This window comes from Ambystoma mexicanum, chromosome 12 (assembly GCF_040938575.1).
Source record: "Ambystoma mexicanum isolate Mex_15411 chromosome 12, UKY_AmexF1_1, whole genome shotgun sequence".
NCBI classification, from domain to species: Eukaryota; Metazoa; Chordata; class Amphibia; order Caudata; family Ambystomatidae; genus Ambystoma; species Ambystoma mexicanum.
The window spans coordinates 925,012,308-925,035,661 of NC_090936.1; the positions used below are offsets into that span (position 1 = coordinate 925,012,308).

Genomic DNA, 23,354 nt, shown 5'->3' on the forward strand with positions numbered 1-23,354 from the left:
AAGTGGTGACGATCTGCAGCAGAGCTTCACGGGTGGTTCAGTCATTGCAGGTGTCTTCAGCTTCTCTCCTCTTCAGTTTCTTAGTTCCAGTGGCGACGTCTTGTCCCCCAGTCCTCAGGACCCTGCTTTTATGCAGCAAGACCCCCATTCATACAGCCTAGCTGTCACTCACACAGTGGGGTGGCTCTCCTGGCGGGAGAACCCCCCAGCCTATCAGGGCAGAGTGTGACTTGGGTTGTGTAGGCAACCCTATCCAGGGTGTCTATTCCCCCTCCCACACATCCTGTCTACCCCAGACTCAGTGGCGCAGAGAGTGGGGCTTCTGTGCAGAAGTCCGCTAAAAGGACGAACTAAGGATCCCCGACCTGGGTTAGGATTTCAGAGAAAGACTCGAGAAAGAAATAATATCAAAGATCTGGCAATAAAAACCTACCAGAGTAAAGTTACTAATAAAATAGACCGGTAGCCTTGAACAATGGGAAAATCCCATAGGAAAATATTTGCGGTCAAATATTCACGGTAGTAACCACTGCCACCAGCCAGAAACCTTTGAGAGAGGGACTGTACGGTACCCCCTTGAAAATGAACACTAGGGAAAAACCATTAACCCTTCCCAGTACTTCCATATTAAGATGGGTTGTACTGGTTTAGTTCATAATTATTGACTAGTAAGGTCAATGGGGACTTTACATGCCTTGGGAGACAGTAGTCAGTCCCAGGGTATGGAGTCTATGTTTGGGGGTCGCTACGACACCCCTGTGGTACGGCACGGAGGGTGCTGTGTACCACACATGTTAAAAAGATGATTCCTGAGGGTGAGAAAAAAGAGAAAAAACCCCATAGACCATAACCACACAAAATAGCCTAATTTGTATTTGTATTTATTTTATTTATAAAACGCACAAGGCCCCAAGGCAACCAGGCGCATCACTTAGTTACAGGCATGATACAGGCAGAGACAATTGAATTATATATAAAAGACATAAATGCAATAGAATTAAATTATACGGGACCATATAAAAAATATACAGGTATATACACATAGAGCAGAGGATATACAGGTGTAGAGTAGCAGGCAGATTAAGGCCATAGGCAGTAAATGTTATAGCTGATGATTCTAGAGGTAAGGGCATGGTATGTCGCAGGATGACAGCCAGGCTTTGGCTTTACGCTTGAAGACTGGGAAGGAGGCTTCAGCTCTCAAGGGGTTCGGTAACGAGTTCCATAGCTTGGCTGCTAGGACTGGGAAGCTGCGTCCACCGGATCTTTGGAGGTTAAAGTGTGGGATGTAAAGGCAGTTAAGTTTGGGCACTTCTGAGTGGTCTGGAGGTGATGTGTTGTGTAAATCTGTTAGCTAGGTAGCTGGGGGCTTGGTTGGTGAGGCTTTTGTGTGTGAGCGCCAATGCTTTAAGAGAAATTCTTTGGGATACAGATAGCCACTGTAGATTCCGTCTGGAGTCTGAAATGTGAAGGTTTCTCGGGATGTTGTGAGCCGCTCTGATTGCGTTGTTTTGGATGATTTGAAGTTTTTTAGATTGCATTGGTTGGTGCCCAAGTAAAGGGCGTTGCAATAATCTATTTTGGATAGGACCAGAGTCCTGGCTAGTGTGTTACAGTTGGCTGATGAGAGGAAGGGGTGGCATGCTGTGATGAGCCTGCATGTGTATGCTGCTGCAGATGATACTGCATTGGTTTGTCTAGTAAGTGAGAGTGTGAAGTCAATGTAAATACCAAGTGTTTTGGTATCCTTAGCGACTTTAATCGTGTTGCCATCAATGATGAAGGTTTTTAACGCAGGGTCAAGTTTGCTGAGTCGTTGGTGCAAGCCAAGGATGAAGAGCTCAGTCTTTTTGTCGTTTAAACACAATTCATGCTGAGCCATCCAGGCTTGAATGACTTGGTAGATGGCGTTGATGGCTAGGGAGTCAGATTTGTAGTCTCCTGTGATGGGAATAAGTATTTGGGTGTCGTCAGAGTAATTGGTATACGTGACGCCCAGTAAATCTAAAATGTCAAAGAGGGGTTTTGTGAAGACATTGTAGAGTTTCGGGGAAACACATGATCCTTGAGGAACTCCACAGGTCACAGGGGAAGGATCAGCAGTGGCGGTAGGAGAGAAAACTCTCATAGATCTATTGTCAAGGAAGGAAGTGATCCAGGCAGTAGCTTTACCTGAGAAGTGGGCAGCAGTTTTAAGGAGGCGGCATAATATTTGGTGGTTTACTAGATCAAAAGCCGCAGAGAGATCTAGAAGGAGTAGTAGGGCCAATTTGCCCTTGTCCTTTAGGTCCTCAATCTGGGTTTTAAGGTCTAGAAGAGCATTTTCAGTGCCGTAGCGTGGTCGGAATCCAGATTGCCTAAATCCTAGGAGGTTCTTGGTTTCCAGATACTCTTGGATCTGCAGGTAAGCTGCTCGATCAAGGATTTTAAGGAGAAAAGGGACCGTGGTGATTGGCCGGTAATTAGTAGGTATGTTGGCGTCCAGAGTGGTTTTTTTTAAAAAGTGGAATGACCCAAGCATCCTTGAGGTTGTTTGGGATGATCCCCGAACTGAAGGAAGTGTTTATAAGTCTGGTGATGAAAGGGGCTAGGTTATGAGCGGCCTCCTTGATAGTTGGAAGGTTTGAGGGTGTTAATGATATGTTCAACTTCCGTGATGGAAAGGGGTGAAAAGTTAAATGGTTGCAGCGATTCAGCGTGGGTTTTGGATTTTCCATGGCAATATTATGGGGGGGAATGGTGGGTTGCAGACTGTTTTTTTCCCATTCATTTTGGTTTGAAGTGCGGCAATCTTACCCAGGAGGGCCTTTTGAATGCTGGCACACCAGGAGCTGTCTTTAGAACAGGTATCAGGCGTGGTGGCAGGGGATTCCAGTTCCTTAAGGATTTTAAATAATTCCTTAGTGTTGGATTGGGCTAGTTTGATGCGTTTATTATAAGACTCCTTTTTGGCAGAGAGTATGGCTTCTTTGTAATTTAAAGATTCTAGTGCAACACTTGCCTTATTAGCTTCTGTTGGGTGGCTCTTCCAATGTGATTCGAGGATCCTTTTTTCCTTGCGAAGGGTTCTCAACTGTGGCGTAAACCAAGAGTTGAGGTGAGTCCAAGGTTTAGGTTTGAGATAAAGTGCTTTTAGCATGGTTTGATTGTATGTATCAACCAAGACTGTAGGATCAGAGCATGAAGAGGAAAGATCATTAAGGGCAGGGAGGATGAGTGGGAGTAGTTTGGCGTAGGTAATATTGCACTTATTTCTTGTGGTAATAGCTGGTGCAATGTTAGGGACGGTAAGGAGGATTTTAGTGGGGATGCTAAAGGTGATGAGGTGATGGTCGGTCCATGTGCATGGTTGATTAGAGTTGACCGTGGTGTCACAGTCTGCTATCCAGTCAAGGGTCCTGCCCTTGGAGTGGGTAAGAGATAACACGTGAGTGAAGCCTAGATTAAGTAAAATGTTGTTGATTTCGTGGGCAGGTGCATCATTAGGGTGAAGGTGGCCTAGATTAAAGTCACCTAGTACAATGATTTGGGACTTGGATTTGGTGTTGTCAGTGAGGACGTTGGAAAGGTCTTCGGCAAAGGTAGAGAGTGGTCCAGGAGGCCTATATATGATGTGGAGTGTAACAGTTTGGTTGGGGGTGATGGCTAACTTAGCTTAAGTAGTTCAGCTGATGTGATTTGGCAAGGAGCAGCGGATAATTGGAGAGTAAGCAAAGTTTTGTGGATGATAGCCACGCCGCCTCCTTTAGATTGATCAGTGTTGCGATCACATCTGATGATGGTGTAGCCTTCCGGTATGGCTAGAGAGAGAAGGGGTCCTGAGGCTGCGTGCAGCCATGTTTCAGTAATGGCTATGAGGTCAAGGTCATGAGTTGTAATGAGATCAGCCATGTCAAGGGTGTGTGCTGTGAGTGATCTAGTATTGACTAGAGCAGCCTTGAGGGAGGTTGTGGTACTAGGAGCTGAGAGGATGTCTGGAGTGGATGTGATACGTGTAGGTGTGAGAGTGGGTTGCTGGGTGCGGGTTGCAGGCTTAGTGCATGATGGTTTGGCTGGTGAGTTAGTATTGGGGTGGTGGGAGATGTGAGTGAGTCTAGAACCTAGTCTAGAGTTTCTTACAAGTGTAGTGCAAGGTTGGTTAGGTGTAGGCTAAAACATATACTAGCAATCTGTCTAAGAGTGGGGAAAAAAAGGGTCTCACTCTTAGCAGGAAAAAAGAATAAACCCTTCAAATCCAGCAAAGCTGCTGGGGGACTCTATAGGTAAGGGAAATTAGCCCTAGAAGAGAATTCTCCCTAACAGCCCCTTCCCCAATGAGCAGGCCCCTCCATGTTGCTTTCGCAGCATCCCAGACACTTCCCCTTTCGACCTCCCCCGTATCATTAAGTGTGAAGAACTCTTCAATGGCCTCCCTCATCTCTTCCGTGAATACAGTGTCTCTGAGGTGGAGGTCATTACATCACCAGAGTGATTCTTTGGGTTTTAAGCCTGATAGTGTCACTTTCAATTCTACTAGGTCGTGGTCGTACCAGCTCATTGGGAGGTGTGCACAAGAGTCTACTCAGCTAGGTGTCATGATCTCTGCTTCCAAAAGGCCAGGGTTTTCCCAACTCCCTTGGGAGCAGATCCATAACCCAGGTTCCGAGGGCTAACCAGTCCCAATTGGGACCTTTTGGACCCAGTCCTGGCGCCAGTGGCACCAGGCTCATAAATATGCCCAGTCCCAGCGCTGGAAGCGCCGGGCTCATAATGCTTGGGTGGACTTACCTGCAGCAGACCATGCTGCTTACTTGCCTGCCAGTTGAGCCTCTGATCCTCTTCTGTTTGGAACTACGTTTCCTGTTGGGTGGGGCAGGAGCCACTCCCTAGGTTCAGAACACTGGAACTCTTCTGGAAAGCAGGAACTCTTTTCTTACCCAGGCGTGGCTGTGGAAGGAGACACTAAGCACTACAGGAGGCTATTTAAACCACACCCGATGGATGAATCTTGCTTCGCGTTATTCTGCATCCTCTGCAGCAGAACGCTCATCGTGTCTTCTGCATCCGATCCTGGGCCTAAGGAAAAAGGCTTACCATCTTGAATCCAGTCTTCAGCAACACCTATAAAGACAAGAAAGAACAGGTTAGCATTACGGTCTTCAGTGACAGCGCTTCACTTACCTGATCCATCGGCTGTCATCAACGCCTCGCGCTGCATTCCGGCATCTGAAAGACAAAAGCTTACCAACTCTTCGCACGCTCCGGAGGCCTTCGGCGCTGCATCCCGCATCTGAAAGACAAAACAAGGTGCGTTTAAAGACATTGGGGAACTTTAATACTCACGTGCCATTACTCCTTTCCACATCTAACCCAGTGGGTATTCCGGCACCCTGCAGCTGCTCCGAACTTGTACCTGCAAAATAAAAGACAGTTAGAGCGCATCGTGAAGCAGGCAACAAGCGCTTACTTACGTGCTTCCAGGCGCTTCTATTCATCACAGGGGCTCCATCTTCAACTCACTTCAGCCCGTCATCCGCCATCGCCGGAGCCCTGCAAAACAAGAGACATCATTACTAAAGACTTTTAAAGACATTAGAATTACTCGAAACTTACCGTTCGTGCAGTAAACGACGGACAGCAGTCCTCTGAAGTCAAGAGGCCTGCTCCCCTTATCCAGTGAAGAAACTGGTTACAGCACCCTGCCCCGAGGCAGATGGAGAGCACGGCGTTCCCTTACCTAAGACACCTTACCCTTCGAGTCAGACATACAGTGCACAGAGGTCCAGCCCAAAGAGCCAGCCGTGTGTTACACATCACCTTTGAAGATACGGTATACGCCCGGTCAAGACCGGCGCCTCTACGGGAATCAGGTGAGCGTTACACTAGGGTGGCGTTGTTCCATGAAGAAATAGTCTATCCTTGTCCTGGAGCCATGAACCGATGAATAGAAAGTATAGCCCCTCTCCAACGGATTGGAATCTCCCCAGACATCTACGAGCCCCTGGTTCCACATAGTCGGTGAAACCTCTACTTGCAGACCCTTCTCTGCTCCCCTCCGCATGCACCCGCCACTGTGATCATTTTCTCTGTCTGCCCACATGTTGAAGTCTCCCCCTATGATGAGGATACCCTTTGCTCTACCCATAATCTCCCCCATGGCTTCCCTGAAGAACTGCATTTGGCCGGAGTTTGGACAATAAATGGTTGCCATGGTTATCCTGGTGTTAACTACAGTCCCGGAGATGACCAACACCCTCCCATCTGCCCGACCCCAGACCACTGGTTCCCGAGAGCCTCATCCTCCAGTTCAATATAATTACCACTCCTCCCTTTTTGACTGGCCCAAGGCCCTGAATGCCTGCCCAGTGTGAGCCCTCAGGATGCGCCTTTCCTCCCCGAGGACCGTTCAGGTCTCTTGCACTAGGAGTGCGTCTAGGTTGCCATTTTTCAGTTCATTCCCCAGTAAGGAACGTTTTGTGGGGGGATTTAGACACTTCATGTTCAGGGAGCCTATTTTCAGAGCCTCCACCCGGCCTTCAGAATTATGGAGAGCCATTCAGAACGATATTTCTTTTTGGACTCTCAGTGTCGTGTGGCACAGTGACACCCTACAGGGTTTTAGATGTGCAAGACCATGTATCAGTTACCTTGACCATCCTGCCTTCCCCTCCCACCCTGCTCCCCGTAAGGTTTACATTTTCAGAGACACCCACCCTAAGGTGGGCCGCTAGGGATGAGGACTTTGCTCCCCCTACTGGACTCCATTGTCATGATGCCTACCCCCGGAGCATCAGGCCAGGCCCAGCACCCCCAGAAGCAGGCATCATGTCCTCGGGTAAAAGCCCAGCGGCCCCTTATAGGGACTCTTTGGACTCAGTCCTGGGGCCTTTGGCGCCAGGCTCATGTTGGACATCAGTCCTGGCGCCATAGGGGAGGTGTTTTGTGCACTTACCTGATGCACACCATGCTGCATGCTTCAGGCCTCCCTGAGACCTGAAAGGAACTATTTTTTCATAGGGACTATTTTTTCACTCAGGCGTGGCCAGGGAAGGATACATACCTAGTTGGGGAAGGATACATACCTGGGACTTCTTTGAGGCTATTTAAGCCACGCCCACACAGCAGCTCATGCTTCGCGTTGTTCTGCTTCCTGCAGCTTAACGCTCACCGTGTCTGCTCCTGCTCCTGGACTAGAGCCACGCCCGTCTTGAACCTGGAAGACCTGCAAGGAAGGAAGAGGAGAGAAAGGTGAAAACCAAGGATTATTTCAAGCTTCTTACCTGCATCCGTAATCTTCTCGCCAGCATCCCTGAAGGAAGACTTCAATTTAAAAGCATTGCGTTGCTCGCTGCAGCGCCACGCTTCACTCACCTGTCTTGTCCTCGAGACATCTCCCGGCTCCATCGCGGCTGTCAGCATCGGACGCCACATCTCTGCACCTAGGGGAGAGAGGAAGAAACGAAAGGTGAGCAGAAGGACACACAGAAGGAAAGCCTGATTAAAAGCCATAATACTTACCGGCTTTTCTTCCACATTTCGGGTCGGCACCGCCCCGTTGGCACCGTACCCCGGCCCCTATGGGGAAAGGACTAGAGACATTTCAGAGGAATGATAAGGACATCTAGAGGGATCGCCCTCATTACTACTCACCTCGGCAGGTTAACCCCTCGACGCATCGCCTTCATTCTGCACCTGAAAAAAAGGACAGATCACAGGTGAGAAAGACAGCATAAAGGGGGCCTCACTTGAACTTTGAACTTTCATACTTACGGCGCATCTCTCAGGAAAGTCAAGTGGATTTTGCCAGCGCCATTCTGAAAACCAGTGAAGTAACTGGACGAACGCGCGCCCCTGCACCAGAAGCAGGATGGAGAGTTCATCCTTCCAAACCATAAGGTGAGCTTAAACCGGGTTTGGAGGAATAGAGAGGAATGGAGGGGGGAAGGGAGGAGCTAGCACACCATTCTGCAGACTGTTAATCCCCTTTCTCATCTGCAGAAGGATATTCCTACGGGCCAAGGAAGCACGATTTGGAGGTCCTGTCCAATCGGTGTTCCGGGTCCTGCGCATCACGCTAGAAGAGGCCGCAGTAATCCAGACTAGATCAGCGCCCCCGTGGAAACCAGGTGGGCGTTACATCTATAACCCTTCACCTCCCCACAACCAGAGTGAAGCCCTTTTGATTCTCCTGTGTCGGTCAATTGCAGATGCCCCCTTTATTACTTCTCTTCCCCAGTCTCTTCTCGAGGAAGGTGTTCAATTTCTTGAACTTCCCGCCGCCTTGGATCTTCTTCTTGGTGGCCCAAGAGCCCAGGGTTGCCGCTGTTGCTCACTCTTGTGTCCTTTGTCTCCTCGTCGCTTCTAATGAATTGGAGCACCTGGAGGGTCTCAGTTCCACTGGTCACTCTATAGTCCACTTCTCCTCATTCAAAAGACAATGCAAAGGGGTGAGACCAGCAGTATCTGATGTTCTTGTCCGTGAGCCATTGCGTTAGAGGGCAATATGCCCTGCAGTGGGCCAGGGTCAGGGCAGAGAGGTCCTGGAACACCCTGATGGTATACCCTTCATAGAAAAAACTTCAAAGAAGTTTTGCCTTTTCGAGGACCTCCATCTTCTCCCTATATCTAAGGAATCGCACCACCATGGATCTCAGGCCCCTGCCCCCTCCGCCTCGGTGCCCTATTTCCAGCTTCACCTCCTTGCCTCCTTCAAGAGTGAATAGTTCTTTTATCAGGCCCTGTAGCTTCCGTCCCACCTCTTTTGCCGACTCTCCTTTCTGTTCACTCACTCAGAGGATCCTCAAGTTATTTCGCCTCTCTCTATTTTCTAAGTCATCGAGCTTCAAGAGTGTTTCCTCCTCTCTCATTTCCAGGTCGGCCAGACGCGCTTCATACTTCATGTCCAATACATCCGTCTGCAGGTGGTTGTGCTCAAGCCCCTCCATTTTGTTCTCAAGTTTTCCGACACTGCCCTTGAGGTCACAAATGAAGGCTTGTATGTCCGTCCTAATAACTTTAATTTCTTGGAATATTTCTTTCAGGTCATCCCTGGTCAGGGCTGCGGCTCCTTCTCCTAATGCCATTCCATGGAGGGTTGAGGGGGATTCCCTTTGGTCTGTTCCTGAGGGCCTCTGAAAGTGTTGGAGGGACAGGATTGCTGCACTGGCCTTTGTCGCAGTGCCTGGACCTCATGACTCCTCCATGGTACTTCACCAGTGCCCTGATGGTGTTTGGCTCACCATCTCACGGGACCGGGTACCTGCCAATATGTGGGGCGGATCCCTCTGTACACCTCGTACGGGAGCTGGTTGCGTATTGCAGCCCAGTCTCTGTCTCCCTTCCTTTGGGTCTATGGTTCAAGATGCATGCAGGGGCCCCTATCCGGCCCAGTCCGATGCAAGGGTGACTTCCACCCCCGGGTTCGCTTCCCTTTGTGCTATGCTGTGGTCTGGCTCAATTGGGGTGTCCTCACCGGGGGTTATTTCCTCTACGTCTTAATTGTGGGACTGGTGAACAGCCTCTTCAGGGGGTGCGTGGGTCCAACAGCCACAGATCATAGCAAGCAGGGGTCCTTCCCGCTAGCTGAGCTGTCCTTTGTGTCTTGCCAGTCCTGGGGCTCTGTGGGTTTCAAAGACTGGGTCCAGTTCCGGGTCTGCTGGGAGTCTCGGCGGCCTATGCCCCCCCCCCCCGGTTATGCTGCATAGTCCTTCCTGGCTTGCCGGGGTCTCTCCCTTGTGTCTTTCTGGGTGGCCAGCGCTGGGGCTTTGCCTCTGGTCCCCCAGCTGGGGTGCGGTATAGGTCTCCTGCTCTGGTGGGGAGAGTGACTCTGGGTGCGTTGTGGCTCTCCTTTGCGGGTTTAGGGCTATGCTCCTGCGCTCTGGACGGCCCCACTCTCCGGCGTTGCCCCGTGCCTTCCAGAACTCAGTGCGGCCTCAGGGCTATCTCCGCTTTAGTTCTGCCCTCACGGATCCGCCCAATGTCTCAGCCTGGAGCGTACTAGATCTAGGGGCAGAGGCTCCAGTATTGTTCCCCCTGTCTCCTATGCAGCATCTAGAAGACTTGTTCTGCGTGGGGGTCACACCACAGTACTGTGGGTCTTCATATGATGGTCAGGCCTGCGTCGCGTATCTCCAGGTGGTTCTCAGGGCGGGCACCTTCACTACATGTCCCAAAGGGGAGAGTTCCGGTTTCACCTCCAGGCCCGGGTAGCCACTCAACTTGTCTATTGTTTGTGCTCCAGGCACTCCTAGAGTCTCTGCTTGAGGCGTCATGGCGCACTTTCTTGCTACCGTCCTCCCACGTATGGCGTCTCCAACCATCCCTCCTCCAGGGGACTCCTTACCTTCTTACGACGTACAGTTGAGGGGTGCCTCCCGGCGTCATCACCTTTCACAGGCTTCCGATCCAGGTGGTGTGACGGACCCGCTCTGTGTGCTGGAGCGCCAGCCCTGTTCCTTCCCGTGGTGCGGGCGGGGGTTTGTCTCGAGGCCCTGGTCTCACTGGGAGCAACTGGTGTTGGGATCCAGGCTCCCCCAGGGCTTTGTCGGCCTGGTGTCTGTTCGAGGTTTGCTTCGTACATGTGGGTCCCAGGGCCCGACAGTTGCTTTCCCTCCTCTCCGCTCTGCGGTGTGTGGGACAACCGGTGGCAGGAGCAGGTGTCTGGGGTTCCGCCGTGTTGTGGGGCGAGTCACCTTGATTCCTGGGTGCTCCCTCTCATGCGAGGGGGTTGTCCGTTCCTTGGCCCCTCTGACACAGGGGGTGGGGGAGCGGAGTCCTACCCCTGTTTCAGGTGTGTGTGGAACTGTGTCTTCACACGTCCACGTCGATATGCGCCCCCTAGCGCTCTCCCCTAGAGCATCTTTTTGGTGCGGCGGAAGCAATAGGTGAGGATTCATCTTCATAGTGTCCAGAGGCCTCAAAGGTACGTTTACCATGAGCAGAGGGATCCTTATGGTGTTTTTCCAAGTGAAAAAGTGTTTTGAGTTTCTTCCACGGCTGTTTTGGCATCCTCACCATTGAGCTGTGTTTATGTGCGCCCTTTGCCAGAGTGTCTGCATTATCATTTTGTGGTTCGCGCATAGGCGGAACCACTGACGGTGCGGTCGGAGTTCGGTCGGTGGGCCAAGAGGCGCCTACCGACGGCGTGCAGCCTTCCGTTGATGGATCGGTCGAGGGGTGGCATGTTGGAGTGTTTATGAGAGGAAGGGTGTGCCGGCGTTGCCAGAGGCCTTCCGCTTAGTCAGCTGCGACTGCCTTTCGAGGCTGGGGGCAGGCGTGCAGGAACTAGACTTTTGCACAATGGTGTCTTCGAGCTTTGAATCAGTCTCGGCTGCCTCGTCCTTCGTGGTCCAACCTCAAGGTCGCAGCGGCAGACTCCCTGCCATGAGTATGCCACCAACAGCTTGGTTCTGCACTCCTTTAGGATCTTAGGCCTAAAGAGCTTGCATGCAACGCAATTCATGGTGGACACGTGGAAGGAAGTGGTTACAAATTGTCCACCCACAGGAATATTCTGTTGCACTTGGGGCAAAACCTAATAGGAGTGCTCTCCATAGTAGAAGGTGGACACAGAGGCAGCAATACAAAGGTAGCAGGGGCAGGAAATGGGGGTATGCATTCTCTAAATAAAAAAAAGGATCAGTCCTCCCACTGTCCCTACTGGTTAGGCCGAAGCCACATGTAGGCCAAAGCCTGTCAGAACAGACGTCTGTTTCAGAAGCCGGAATCAGCTGCCGAGCTGCTCTGGCGCCCCCGATTGAAACGGACTTGCAGTGCTTGGTCTTGTCCTGGGCCCCCATGGATGGAGCGCCCTCAAATGACTTAAAACCACTCCTCTGACCGCTGGTCCTGGGTGAGGTATTCCCCTGCTTGCTGCACAGGGCAGAGGCCTTGTCACTGAGCCACACAGCCAACCTACTGTGACGATCCTTCACGGTTCGCTTGGAAAACCCAAGGCAGATTTCACAATCCACTTCCCTGTGATCCGGATGGAGACAGTAGAGGCACTGGAGGAGTTTGTCCTCTACAAACACATTTCACAGTTTGCAGCTGGAGCAGAGCTTGAAGAGGGAGCTTCCCTTCTTCTCCACCCACATTGGTCCGGAGTGCGGAGTAAACCCGATGGCCCTCTGCAATCTTCGATGAAACTTCAACGATTCTTGCACTTGAGGGGCATTGAAATTCACAGACAAATGGATCCCTGCTTGTTGGCCGAAGGAGAAAAAGAGCACACGGGTTCCGATTGACAAAAATAGAAGAACAAGTTACTTTCTTACCTGGTAAAGTTCTTTCGATGGGATGTTCCTCTGACGTATTACACATGTATGACAGTAATCACCACAGCTGTGCTGCTTCGGAATTATTTTTGGCGTCTGCGTCCTGAGTCAATGATGTCGATATGCCCCTTCGAGGACCTCCTCCGACGCCACTGGATGTTATATGTAGGACGCACGACGCCCGCAGCCTCAATTGTAGTTTTTTCCCAGAACGTGTGGCACCAATCTTCTGCCAGTATGACTACAGAAAGCCTTGCGGAAACGGAAGCTGCAATCGCCTAAGACATTCTGTAGAGGGGCAGGCTGGGAGGGTGCGATGTGGAATACGTTGGAGGAACATCCCATCGAAAGAACGTTACCAGGTAACAAAGTTACTAGTTCTTGGAGGGGATTGTGTCCTCCGATGTATTCCACATCTATGACAGACTCCCAAAGCAGTACCAACGTATGGAGGTGGGAAAAGAATTTCGAATTTTAGAATGCCCAATCAAATTGCAGAATAGAGGACCGCCTTACCAAAGGCCAAATCTTGCCCATGGATAGAATCCAGGGAGTAGTGTTTTACAAAAATATGTACAGAGGCCCATGTGGCTGCTTCACAAATGTTACAAATGGGAACACCCCTTTGCAGAGCAGTAGAGGCAGCCACACCCCAAGTAGAATGGGCCTGTAAGCCTACCGGAGGGTCCTTACCAGCCAGATGGTAGCACTCAGATTGTCAAGATGATCCATCGGGACACGGTCTGCTTAGAAACAGCTTGACCTAATCGCCGCCCAGCGTATCCCACAAATAGCTGATCGTCCACTCTGACCCGGGAAATCCGTGAAAGATAGACGCTCAAAGCTCTCCTAGGATCCAGCCTATGGAGCCTCTCCTCTTCATTACCAGGGGGCGGAGGAGGATAGAACGCCAGAAGAATTACCTTCTGGCTCAAATGAAAATCCGACACAACCTTCAGAAGAAAAGAAGGACGAACCCGAAGGACAACCCTGTCCTTATGAAACACCGTGAAAGGTGGCTTGGCGGAGAGTACCTGCAACTCACTCACTCTGCGAGCAGAAGTAACCGCAACTAAAAATACAGTTTTAAAGGTCAGCAGTCTCAAAGGGCAAGAATGCAAGGTCTCAAACGGAACACCCATTAGGAATTTCAGAACCAGGTTCAAATCCCATCCCTGTAACTGGAAAGGAGACGGTGGGAACACATTTGTCAGCCCATTAAGAAACTGAGAAATCAAAGGAATCTTAAAATAAGAACACTCCTCAGACGAGTGCTTAAATATGGACAGTGCCACCAGGTAACCTTTAATGGTACCCACTTGCAGGCCCTTGTGGGCCAAAGAAAGCAAAAAAGACAGAACCACAGGAATTGAACACTGAAAAGGATCCACATTCTGTACCCTACACCAGTCACAGAACTTTCTCTAATGGCAACGGTACAGGGATTTTGTTGCTGGCCTTCTCCATCACGTCTTCAGGGAGGTCCCAATCCTTCTACCTCAACCTTTCAGAAACCAAGCATGAAGGTTGAGAGACTTGACCTCTGGATGGAGAACCCGACCCGGCGTCGATGACTTCCTCTGAGGCGGAGCCTTGAGAGAGTCCCTCGACGGACATGGCGCCGATGGCATCAATGCCTTCTTAGAAGGCCTCACAGGCTCCAACGGTCTCGAGGACCGGGACCTGGACCTGGAGCGGGCATGGCTATAGCGATCTACCTTGTCTGATCGGGACCTCGACGGCTCCTGAAGATCGCGCCGACCGCCCGAGCCCAAAGCTGTGCGTGCAGTGGCCCTAGCGCGTTCCTTGCCGGCTTCTCTCGAAGGCGCGGATGGAACAGAGCCCTGCAATTCGAAAATCGCCATCACCTCCCTACGAAACGCGTCTCATTCCGCCGGAGATGAATGCTTGTTGGGACAAGCTACCTGCCGTCTGGCGGAGTCCTCGGACAAGGAAGGAGACCGGTGATGGCGCTTTCGCGAGTGCCTAGAAGAGTGTCACACTCACCTGTGTCTCTGCAGGAGCGATGGACGAGCCTCCCTTGACCCCGAGTCTTCACTTCCCCTGTTTCACCCGGAGGAATACCTGTCAGATACAAGGTGTACACTCAGACCTGAATTCACCCAATTCCCCTGGGCCCTTCCCTTCTCTTTACTGCGTGCTTGTCATGATCTCTGCTTCCAAAAGGTCAGGGTTTTCCCAACTCCCTTGGAAGCAGATCCATAACCCAGGTTCCGAGTGCCAACCAGTCCCAATTGGGACCTTTTGGACCCAGTCCTGGCGCCAGTGGCACCAGGCTCATAAATATGCCCAGTCCCAGCGCTGGAAGCGCCGGGCTCATAATGCTTGGGTGGACTTACCTGCAGCAGACCATGCTGCTTACTTGCCTGCCAGTTGAGCCTCTGATCCTCTTCTGTTTGGAACTACTTTTCCTGTTGGGTGGGGCAGGAGCCACTCCCTAGATTCAGAACACTGGAACTCTTCTGGAAAGCAGGAACTCTTTTCTTACCTAGGCGTGGCTGTGGAAGGAGACACCTAAGCACTACAGGAGGCTATTTAAACCACACCCGATGGATGAATCTTGCTTTGCGTTATTCTGCATCCTCTGCAGCAGAACGCTCATCGTGTCTTCTGTATCTGATCCTGGACCTAAGGAAAAAGGCTTACCATCCTGAATCCAGTCTTCAGCAACACCTATAAAGACAAGAAAGAACAGGTTAGCATTACGGTCTTCAGTGACAGCTCTTCACTTACCTGGTCCATCGGCTGTCACCAACGCCTCGCGCTGCATTCCGGCATCTGAAAGACAAAGGCTTACCTACTCTTCGTGCGCTCCGGAGGTCTTCACACTGCATTCCGGCAACTGAAAGACAAAAGCTTACCAACCCTTCGCACGCTCCGGAGGCCTTCGGCGCTGCATCCCGCATCTGAAAGACAAAACAAGGTGCGTTTAAAGACATTGGGGAACTTTAATACTCATGTGCCATTACTCCTTTCCACATCTAACCCAGTGGGTATTCCGGCACCCTGCAGCCGCTCCGAACCTATACCTGCAAAATAAAAAGACAGTTAGAGCGCATCGTGAAGCAGGCAACAAGCGCTTACTTACGTGCTTCCAGGCGCTTCTATTCATCACACGGGCTCCATCTTCAACTCACTTCAGCCCGTCATCCGCCATCGCCGGAACCCTGCAAAACAAGAAACATCATTACTAAAGCCTTTAAAGACATTAGAATTACTTGAAACTTACCGTTCGTGCAGTAAACAACGGACAGCAGTCCTCTGAAGTCAAGAGGCCTGCTCACCTTATCCAGTGAAGAAACTGGTTACAGCACCCTTCCCCGAGGCAGATGGAGAGCACACCGTTCACTTACCTAAGGTGAGAGCGTTAACCTTGGGGTTCTACAGGAGAAGAGAAAGGGAAGAAGAGAGAGACATTCAACAGCCCAGTTCCTTAATCCCATATTATCTATCTGCAGACATCTTACCCTTCGTGTCAGATATACCGTGCACAGAGGTCCAGCCCAAAGAGCCAGCCGTGTGTTACACATCACCTGTGAAGATACGGTATACGCCCAGTCAAGACCGGCGCCTCTACGGGAATCAGGTGAGCGTTACAGTGCTGTGATGTCCCCCTATGGGCCTTCCTTGATCTTTAGTAGGGTGTGCACTCCATCCTGCATTCGCAGGGGCGGGATTCACTCATGTGATTGGTGCCAATGTCTGTAGGCTGAGTTCAGATGCCAAACGCCATTTTATGCATTCACAGCGAGGCCGGGAGTTCAAGGCGCCAGTTTCTTCACTGGCTAGAAAGTCCTTCCCACTGGTGAACGTTGCACGGAGAATGTTGAGTGTCCAAAATTGTCTGTATTGTCTTTGTTTGCCAGTATTTTGAGGGCGAGTAGCACTGCGTGTAGAAACTAGCTGTTGGTAGGTTTAAGTAGCGCCTTCAATTCGAGCACGCCTGTTAATGTCGCTTCCTTTCCCTTGCTGGAGAAATTATGTGGCATTAGCGCCTCGAGTCTGGGTTCAGTGCTATTGGAGACTTGGTGGTTAGGCAAGTTTGCACTGAGGCTTTCGGTAAGTATGCACCGCGTAGAGAGAGAGAAAGCGCAGTGAAATAAGTGTCCGCGTTAATGGAGCGAGCGCTATGAATGTCTCATCTTCCTTACAGGGGTTGTGCGCTCGTGCAACTAACCTGGATTCCAGCGTCACGGGAAGATTCGGTGAGTATGCGCAGCGTTACTGATGTGCGCGTGTTAACGCTGTTCTTCTTACAGGTGCCGGTGTAGAAGTCCCCTTTTGACTGGAGATAGCTGCGGCGTGGAGTAAGAACAGGTAAGCTGAAGCTGAAGGATCGGAGCGGGTAAGCAGATGATGGCTGATCCAGAGCACAGCAAGTGTGTTTTGCTGATACAGCTCACAGTAAGCAACACGAAGCACTGGAAGAATCTTGGGTGTGGCGTATATAGCAAGCCACACCCAAACACTAGAGAGCTCATGAGTTATCATGCACTTCCTGTTTGGCAACAGGAAGTGGTAACCAGGAAGTTACTACAAACACTAGGAAGGAAGGAAAGGAGGGACTCGTTATGGGTTCTTTGTGTGCCTATGCCTGGCCTGCCAAGCCTCCACCCAGCTTGCCCCAACTACCTGCCTGATACCCATGACAAAGAGGCAGAGGAATGGCAGGAACCGAGAGTCGCCCCTCGAATCGTCAGTCGAAAGCCCAGCGGATCTCGACTTACAGGGTTTGGAAACCCTACCTACAGATCGCTTCTTCTGCTCCCGCAAGGCCTTCGACGTCAAAGACTGGCATTCATTGCAGTCATCGGTGGCGTGGTCCTCGCCGAGGCACCACAGGCAGACGTTGTGCGGGTCCGTAAGCGACATCTTGGAATCGCAGTCGTGGCACTTCTTGAAGCCTGACCTCGGGGTAGAAGACGACGAAGACATGATTCTCACAATAAACCAAGAACGAAGAACCGATTCAACAGGTAGAAGAACCGAGGCACGCCGAGATTCCGAAGCGAACCCGTTCGCCGAAAAAACAGAACTGAGGCTAAGGGCGTTGTGCGTCCTACATATAACATCCGGTGATATCGGCCGTCGGAGGAGGTCCTCAAGGGTGCGTATCGACGCAGGACGCAGACACTGAAAAAAATTCGGAAGCAGCCCAGCTGTGGTGATTACCGTCATAGATGTGGAATACGTCGGAGGACACAATCCCCTCGAACCTTCTTTATCGAGAAAAGCACAAAAACTTAGAATAGCTCACAGAGCAAAACACGAGGACTCCCAACACTTAAATGTGTGTTAAAAATCTGAAGATGGCTGCCAGGGGAGGGGCTCAGGGAGAGGGCAGTCATTGGCTGGGGGCAGTATAACCCACAGCTCAGTGATTTGCTTAGAGGCGAAATACAGTTTTCAAGTGAAAGTGAAACTGTTTTCTTTTACAGAGGATTCCCGGCCTGACGACGGGGAATATTCATGAGCATGTGAATCCATTTCAGACCCCATGCTGGAGAAATATTTAAGCTTTCAATTAATTGGATCAAATGCATTACTACACAGTGAGTGTTCACTCTGGGAAACTAACAGTTAATTACCGCAGCCTAATACTTCTTTTGCGAGGCCTCCATATTAATTGAGGCTCTCATATGTTACGCCGCTCACGGCTGGCATACATAGCACTTGCAGGCAAAGGATATCTTAAAATGTAAGCAGACTGCACTAACGCACCTATACCAGGAAATCCACAAGATAATAATGTTTTGGACATGGTGCAGCTAGGAATCCAATATGGCCGCCACCAAGAGGCAAATGAATAAAGAATAAAGCATTGATCTAGTTGTAGCAATGAGAGCAAACGAACAGGAAATGAGATATAATGAACTGCAAAATATGGTGTCAATAGCAATCTGACGAAGCCCAGTTTGGGGTGAAACGCGTTATTGTGAATTTTTACACGGGTGTACTCTTGGCTGTCCACACATCTTACAAATAAAGGACATTTTAATATGGAAAAGGTGTGGCATTTTACTTGGAGAGAAAATGGAGGAGTGCCGCTGTGAACTGCTATTTTGCAGTTTATCTTTTTGATATATATATATATATATATATACACACACACACACACACACCACAATAAGCCGGTCAATACCACACTTCATTTATAGCTGTGATCAACCATACCGGCGTCTAGATTTTCTGTTTTCTGCAAAGGGCATAATGGAACATTGACTCTTACAATTCCAGATCTTGAATAAATATCCTAGACTCCAAATAATGACCAAGATCACATAAAAGTTCACATATAACCTGGTCAACCTTTAGCAAACACATTTGGCGGACAATCTTTCTTGTACCAAGCTGCTTTCCTTTGGAGAGCTCCTGTTTCCACAATCCTGATTAGCACAATTTTCTAATCGCATACAATTTTGAGATGCTTTCAAACAATTAGCTCCAACAAGCTTAGAGTAGTGGATCACAAAATTGTAACCGGAGCGGATATCAACGATTATTTATCCACCAAGGCTTTTTGAGTGGCATTACGGAAAATAGAACCACACGGTGAAATGAATCCCTATTTTGATAACTAACACCTAAAATTGTGTGCTGTGCATGCCCCACCCACCTGTGTCCCTTTCCCACTCCCTGAACTGTTACCATGGAACAAAAGTGCAAGAGGCGGAGAGGAGGGTCATAAGTGAAGGATGCACATAAAATGCCTAAGGTCCTACTTCTTCCCCTCTTCTGTATGCCAATCCACTTCCACCACCCAAGAAAATTATAAACAATACGTGGTTTTCTCCTCCACTGCCTCATGTATGTTTCACTCTTTCCCCCATATTGACAATCCCACAGTTCTAGACCTTGCAGGCAGCTGGGCCACATTCTTGTCAGAGGCCTGAAGTCCAAACTGGAAAATTAGGCCTTTAACAGTCACAAGTCTGTGGCTTCGACTGTCAGGAATAGCACTGCATATTTGCTGTGTCAATATAAAAAACCTGGTGCTAAGAGTAAAAGTCTCTGGGGAAGGCATCCAACCTTCCTCTGCTTCACTTGTGTATGAAAGGGCCAGAGAAAGATCGAGCAAATGCCCATTCAATGCGGTCACCAGTGTAACATGATATTTTGTTTCCAATATTTTGAAGTCAAAGTGTGGATATGGCACAGCTTGTGTTGCCAAATGTTTCGAAAGGGAGCCCGACACAGGACTAAAGAAAGCGGAGTTAAAAAAATCCCTGATCCCAAAGCTCTTTTCCATCTTTGCTCTTTCAACTAAAGTCTGATCATTCATATTTAAATCATTTCACTTGTCAAAATTGGCTCAGCAACAACCACGCAACATAGCTGTCAAGATATATACAAGCCGAACATTTACACAACAACTTAACTTGTTAAACTTTCAAGGGTGAGTAACAAATGTAGAAATACAAAATATATTGATGGCTTAGTAGAAGTTGTCACTCTGTATACAAAAGATGACAATTATTCTTGTACTCTTGAAATAACACAAGACTTTAAAATGACAGGGAAAGTTATATTCCTCATGACAAGCACCAAAAACATGATTGTTCTAATGCCTCAAATAACAATGTAGTGCATTTACTATTTCAAAGAAATAATTAAAGACTTACCAAATATTCAAAGACAAGTGTCAAAGATTTGTCTGTGTGAATAATGTCATGTAATGTAACAATGTTTGCATGTTTCAGATCCTTTAATAATGACACTGTAAAACAGAAAAAATAACCTGTTAAAATACAGTTTCAAAAATGAATGTGATATATTAACTATGGATACTGATGCATGAAATGTTCATAATATATTTTAGTTAATATCTCGGGTATGTTAAATATAGGCTGCTTTTGAATGTAGGTCATTGTGGGGTTGTAAATCAGTAATCGTTTAAATGATGATCATTTTCTTACTGTTCTTTACTTGCAATACATCAGATTGATGAGTTTACTTTAAAGATTTTACAATTTGTGTTGGATCTCTACCCGCTAATAGTATATAAGGATCCTGAACAATAACACTCTGCAAATAAAATATAAAACTCCACAACTTCGGTTTAATGCTTTAGCAACTGTGGCCCAAAAAGTACTATTTTTATGGAAAAGGTGATCGTGCTAAAGGAAGAAACATTCTAGGCACAGCAGACAGGGTTAAGGGGCCTTTTTAAAAGTTAAAAGTGTAAACCTTTCATTTTTTTGGTAAATGGGATTTGTATGCATAATACATTATACAGAGTTGTTAGACATGACAAATGATAAACTCTGTACTTTTTCAAATGTTCTTAAGTTTACACTTTAGTCCTTAAAATAACTGTGATAGGTTATCTATGTAAACTATTATAAAATCATAATATTAAGTAAATAAAACCATACAATAATCAAGAGAAGGAGCAAAAGGAAGACATTCATATTGTTAGATTAGTTTACATAAATTAAATATGTAGCAAAAGGAAACTGGTCTACCAAGGTATTACCAAGATATATGCAAATACTAGGCAGTGTGATAGGTCAGAGATAGGAAGCAGAAAACTGGACATTGTTCAAATTCATCAGCTTTGTTAAAAATAAAAGAAAAACCCTCATTTAGCCCTATTGCTACGGTGAAAGTTTCCCATTCTAAATTTTTGTAAATTTAAAGAAAATAAAAGTTTCTCATCAGGATAGCATACCCAACTTAACCTGTCTTCTGTCCGAAGCTATGCTGTCTCTCTAACTGACCCTATCACGAATAAAGGAAAAACAAAACCAAGCCCTGCGGCAAGTCAGAAGGAGGACTCAGACTCTTGGAGGACATTCAACAATGTTTTTATTAAAGAAGATAATGCCTAGCTTTCCCAATAGCTATGGGGTGTTCCCGACCTATCAAACTAACTAAGGTGCTCATCAGTCATCTGTGAATGTCCCAAGGAATATATCCACAGTCCAAACTAATCCTAAACGGACCATATCACTATTCTTACAACTAATGACAGGAGAATCCTGCCCTTCTCCTGGTGTATTGCTTCTCGTAAGTTTCTTCTTACAGGTTCTTCTTAATAGGCGATTTTGAAACAGTATTTTGTGACTTCTTTAATCAGTTCATATGACTTTCAAAATATCATTATCATTTTGTTCCTTTTCAACAACAGCTTTCTTTGACCTTGAACAAATACTTGTATCCGTATTAATAGGTTTGATGTTACTTTGGTTCTGCTCTTTCCCTCTACAAAAAGGATATGTTTTCCACTTTTCACAGGTGATATCCAGCCTCTACGACTGCTTCTTGAGATACTCTTCTGTGCTTCTTAATTCATAGTATTCTTTCTCTTTATAGTCTCTGTCCTTAGACCTATATAACTCTACAACCATCTGCCCAGTTTGGGTGCTTTGTAGTTTCTCCCTCAATCTTTATTGCATTCGGCTTTCTCTTATTCCCATTCTTCTAGTCCCTCACTTTCAAGGTTATGCTCACTTTGATTTGATGAGTATGAACAGTCCCACAACGATTGCCCTGCAGCCTCCCGGGTCTCACGTTCTCCAATTACTTTGAATTCTCTCGGACAAAGTCACTGCGGCCTTCATTCACTCGTGGTTCATTATTTTCTTCACTTCCTCCGCTTCCCTTGTTACTATGATGTACTGCATTACTTATTCTCCTTCTGGACGAATTAGCGACTCTGCAGGTATCGAGAGATGTGTGGCTTTGACCACTTAGTGGTCTTGGCATTGTGTAGGTTCGTGGTCGCGCCACCACCCTCAGCTTTTCGATCTTGCTTTCTCCAAGAACACTGTGCACCCAACGCTCTGCCTTGGGCACCCGAGCAGTTTCCAAACTCGCAGGCTTTGATGGTTGCAGAGTCTTCTCCCCTCAGGTGTTACGTCGCTGCAGGGCTTCCCAGGCTGACATATGTGTCTTTCTCCCTCCGCTTGCTACGTCTCTCTCCACTCCACCCTCCTCATCCCAGTTAAATGGAGGTTTCCATTAAAAAAAAGGACAGGCTCGGTTTCTTGTTGACAATAACATATGATAGCTCTTTCTTCAAACAAGTCTTTATATTGCATATTTCCTTGTGGGTCTAATATTCCTAAGTAGGCCATTTCGAGGTTAGGGAGTCCTTGTCCCCACAGGGGGTAGTCTCTCCTGGTGAGGTTCCACTTGCCAGGACCCCGAGGGAGGGGTTTGCAGAGCGGTCTCACCTCCTTGGCCTCACAGGGGAGGGGTGTGGACGCCTCCCCCTTGGTGAGAAGGGACAAAAAAAATCTCTCTCTCTCTCTCTCTCTCTCTCTCTAAACTAATTAAAAACACAGTGAAATTAAAAGCATTTTGTGGAATGCAGATGATCGGCAGCACCCAACACAGCAGGGCTGGCATACATGCCTAGTAGAGTCCTAGCATTCAAAACAAAATATAATGTAAAATGATATATAAACACTGAAATGCACAGGATGATCTGCCTCGCCCAACCCAAATTTCAACATAACACCAATAACAATAATACATTACTGTTTTGCTTTTGCTTGGGCATGTGAGGAGAACACTTGCACTTACTTTTCCCTGGCCCCCTAGCAAAACAAGTTATTGGACGCAGACAGGCAAGAAATCACACATAAGCTAATTGTTATAACAAACAAATGGCTTGTTACAGGCCTTTTATTCACACAATACAGATATATATATATATATATATATATATTACACGGCCACAGTAGTGGCCGTGTAGTTATGGTTAAGTTGCTGTTTCCATAGGAAGAGCTCTGCTCCCCCTGGACGAATCCTTACCAAACTTTGCAAAAAAAAGTATATGGGCCACTCTGAATTTTTTTGCAAAGGTTGGAGATGTTGGGCCGGGGGGGGCAGGGGGCAAAGTTATAGGGGGGGTCCCAAAACGTCTTTTTTTCCCATAGACGGAATGGGGGAAAATTTTTGCGCACAGCTACAGGTGAAACCGCTGGACGGATTTTGACGAAATCTGCGGCAGGTACAGGGGCTTGGTCCAGAAAGCGTGCTTTTGTAAATTTGGTCACCATCCGTGCAGTATGTTTCTTTATAATTATCAAAAAGTAGGTCTGAAATAATTAGTGATATCTATGTTCGCTC

At 48.2% G+C, this 23,354-nt stretch overlaps 1 protein-coding gene across 2 annotated transcripts in view; it reads right to left on the reverse strand.

Annotated features, from left to right (window-relative positions):
• Positions 1-23,354, reverse strand: part of CDK17 (cyclin dependent kinase 17) — a 1,505,117-nt gene that overhangs the window by 378,214 nt on the left and 1,103,549 nt on the right. For both annotated transcript variants that reach the window (XM_069629414.1, XM_069629415.1), the window contains one exon: positions 19,898-19,992. In XM_069629414.1, coding sequence (XP_069485515.1) covers positions 19,898-19,992 — 95 coding nt within the window. The remainder of the gene's footprint in view (positions 1-19,897; positions 19,993-23,354) is intronic.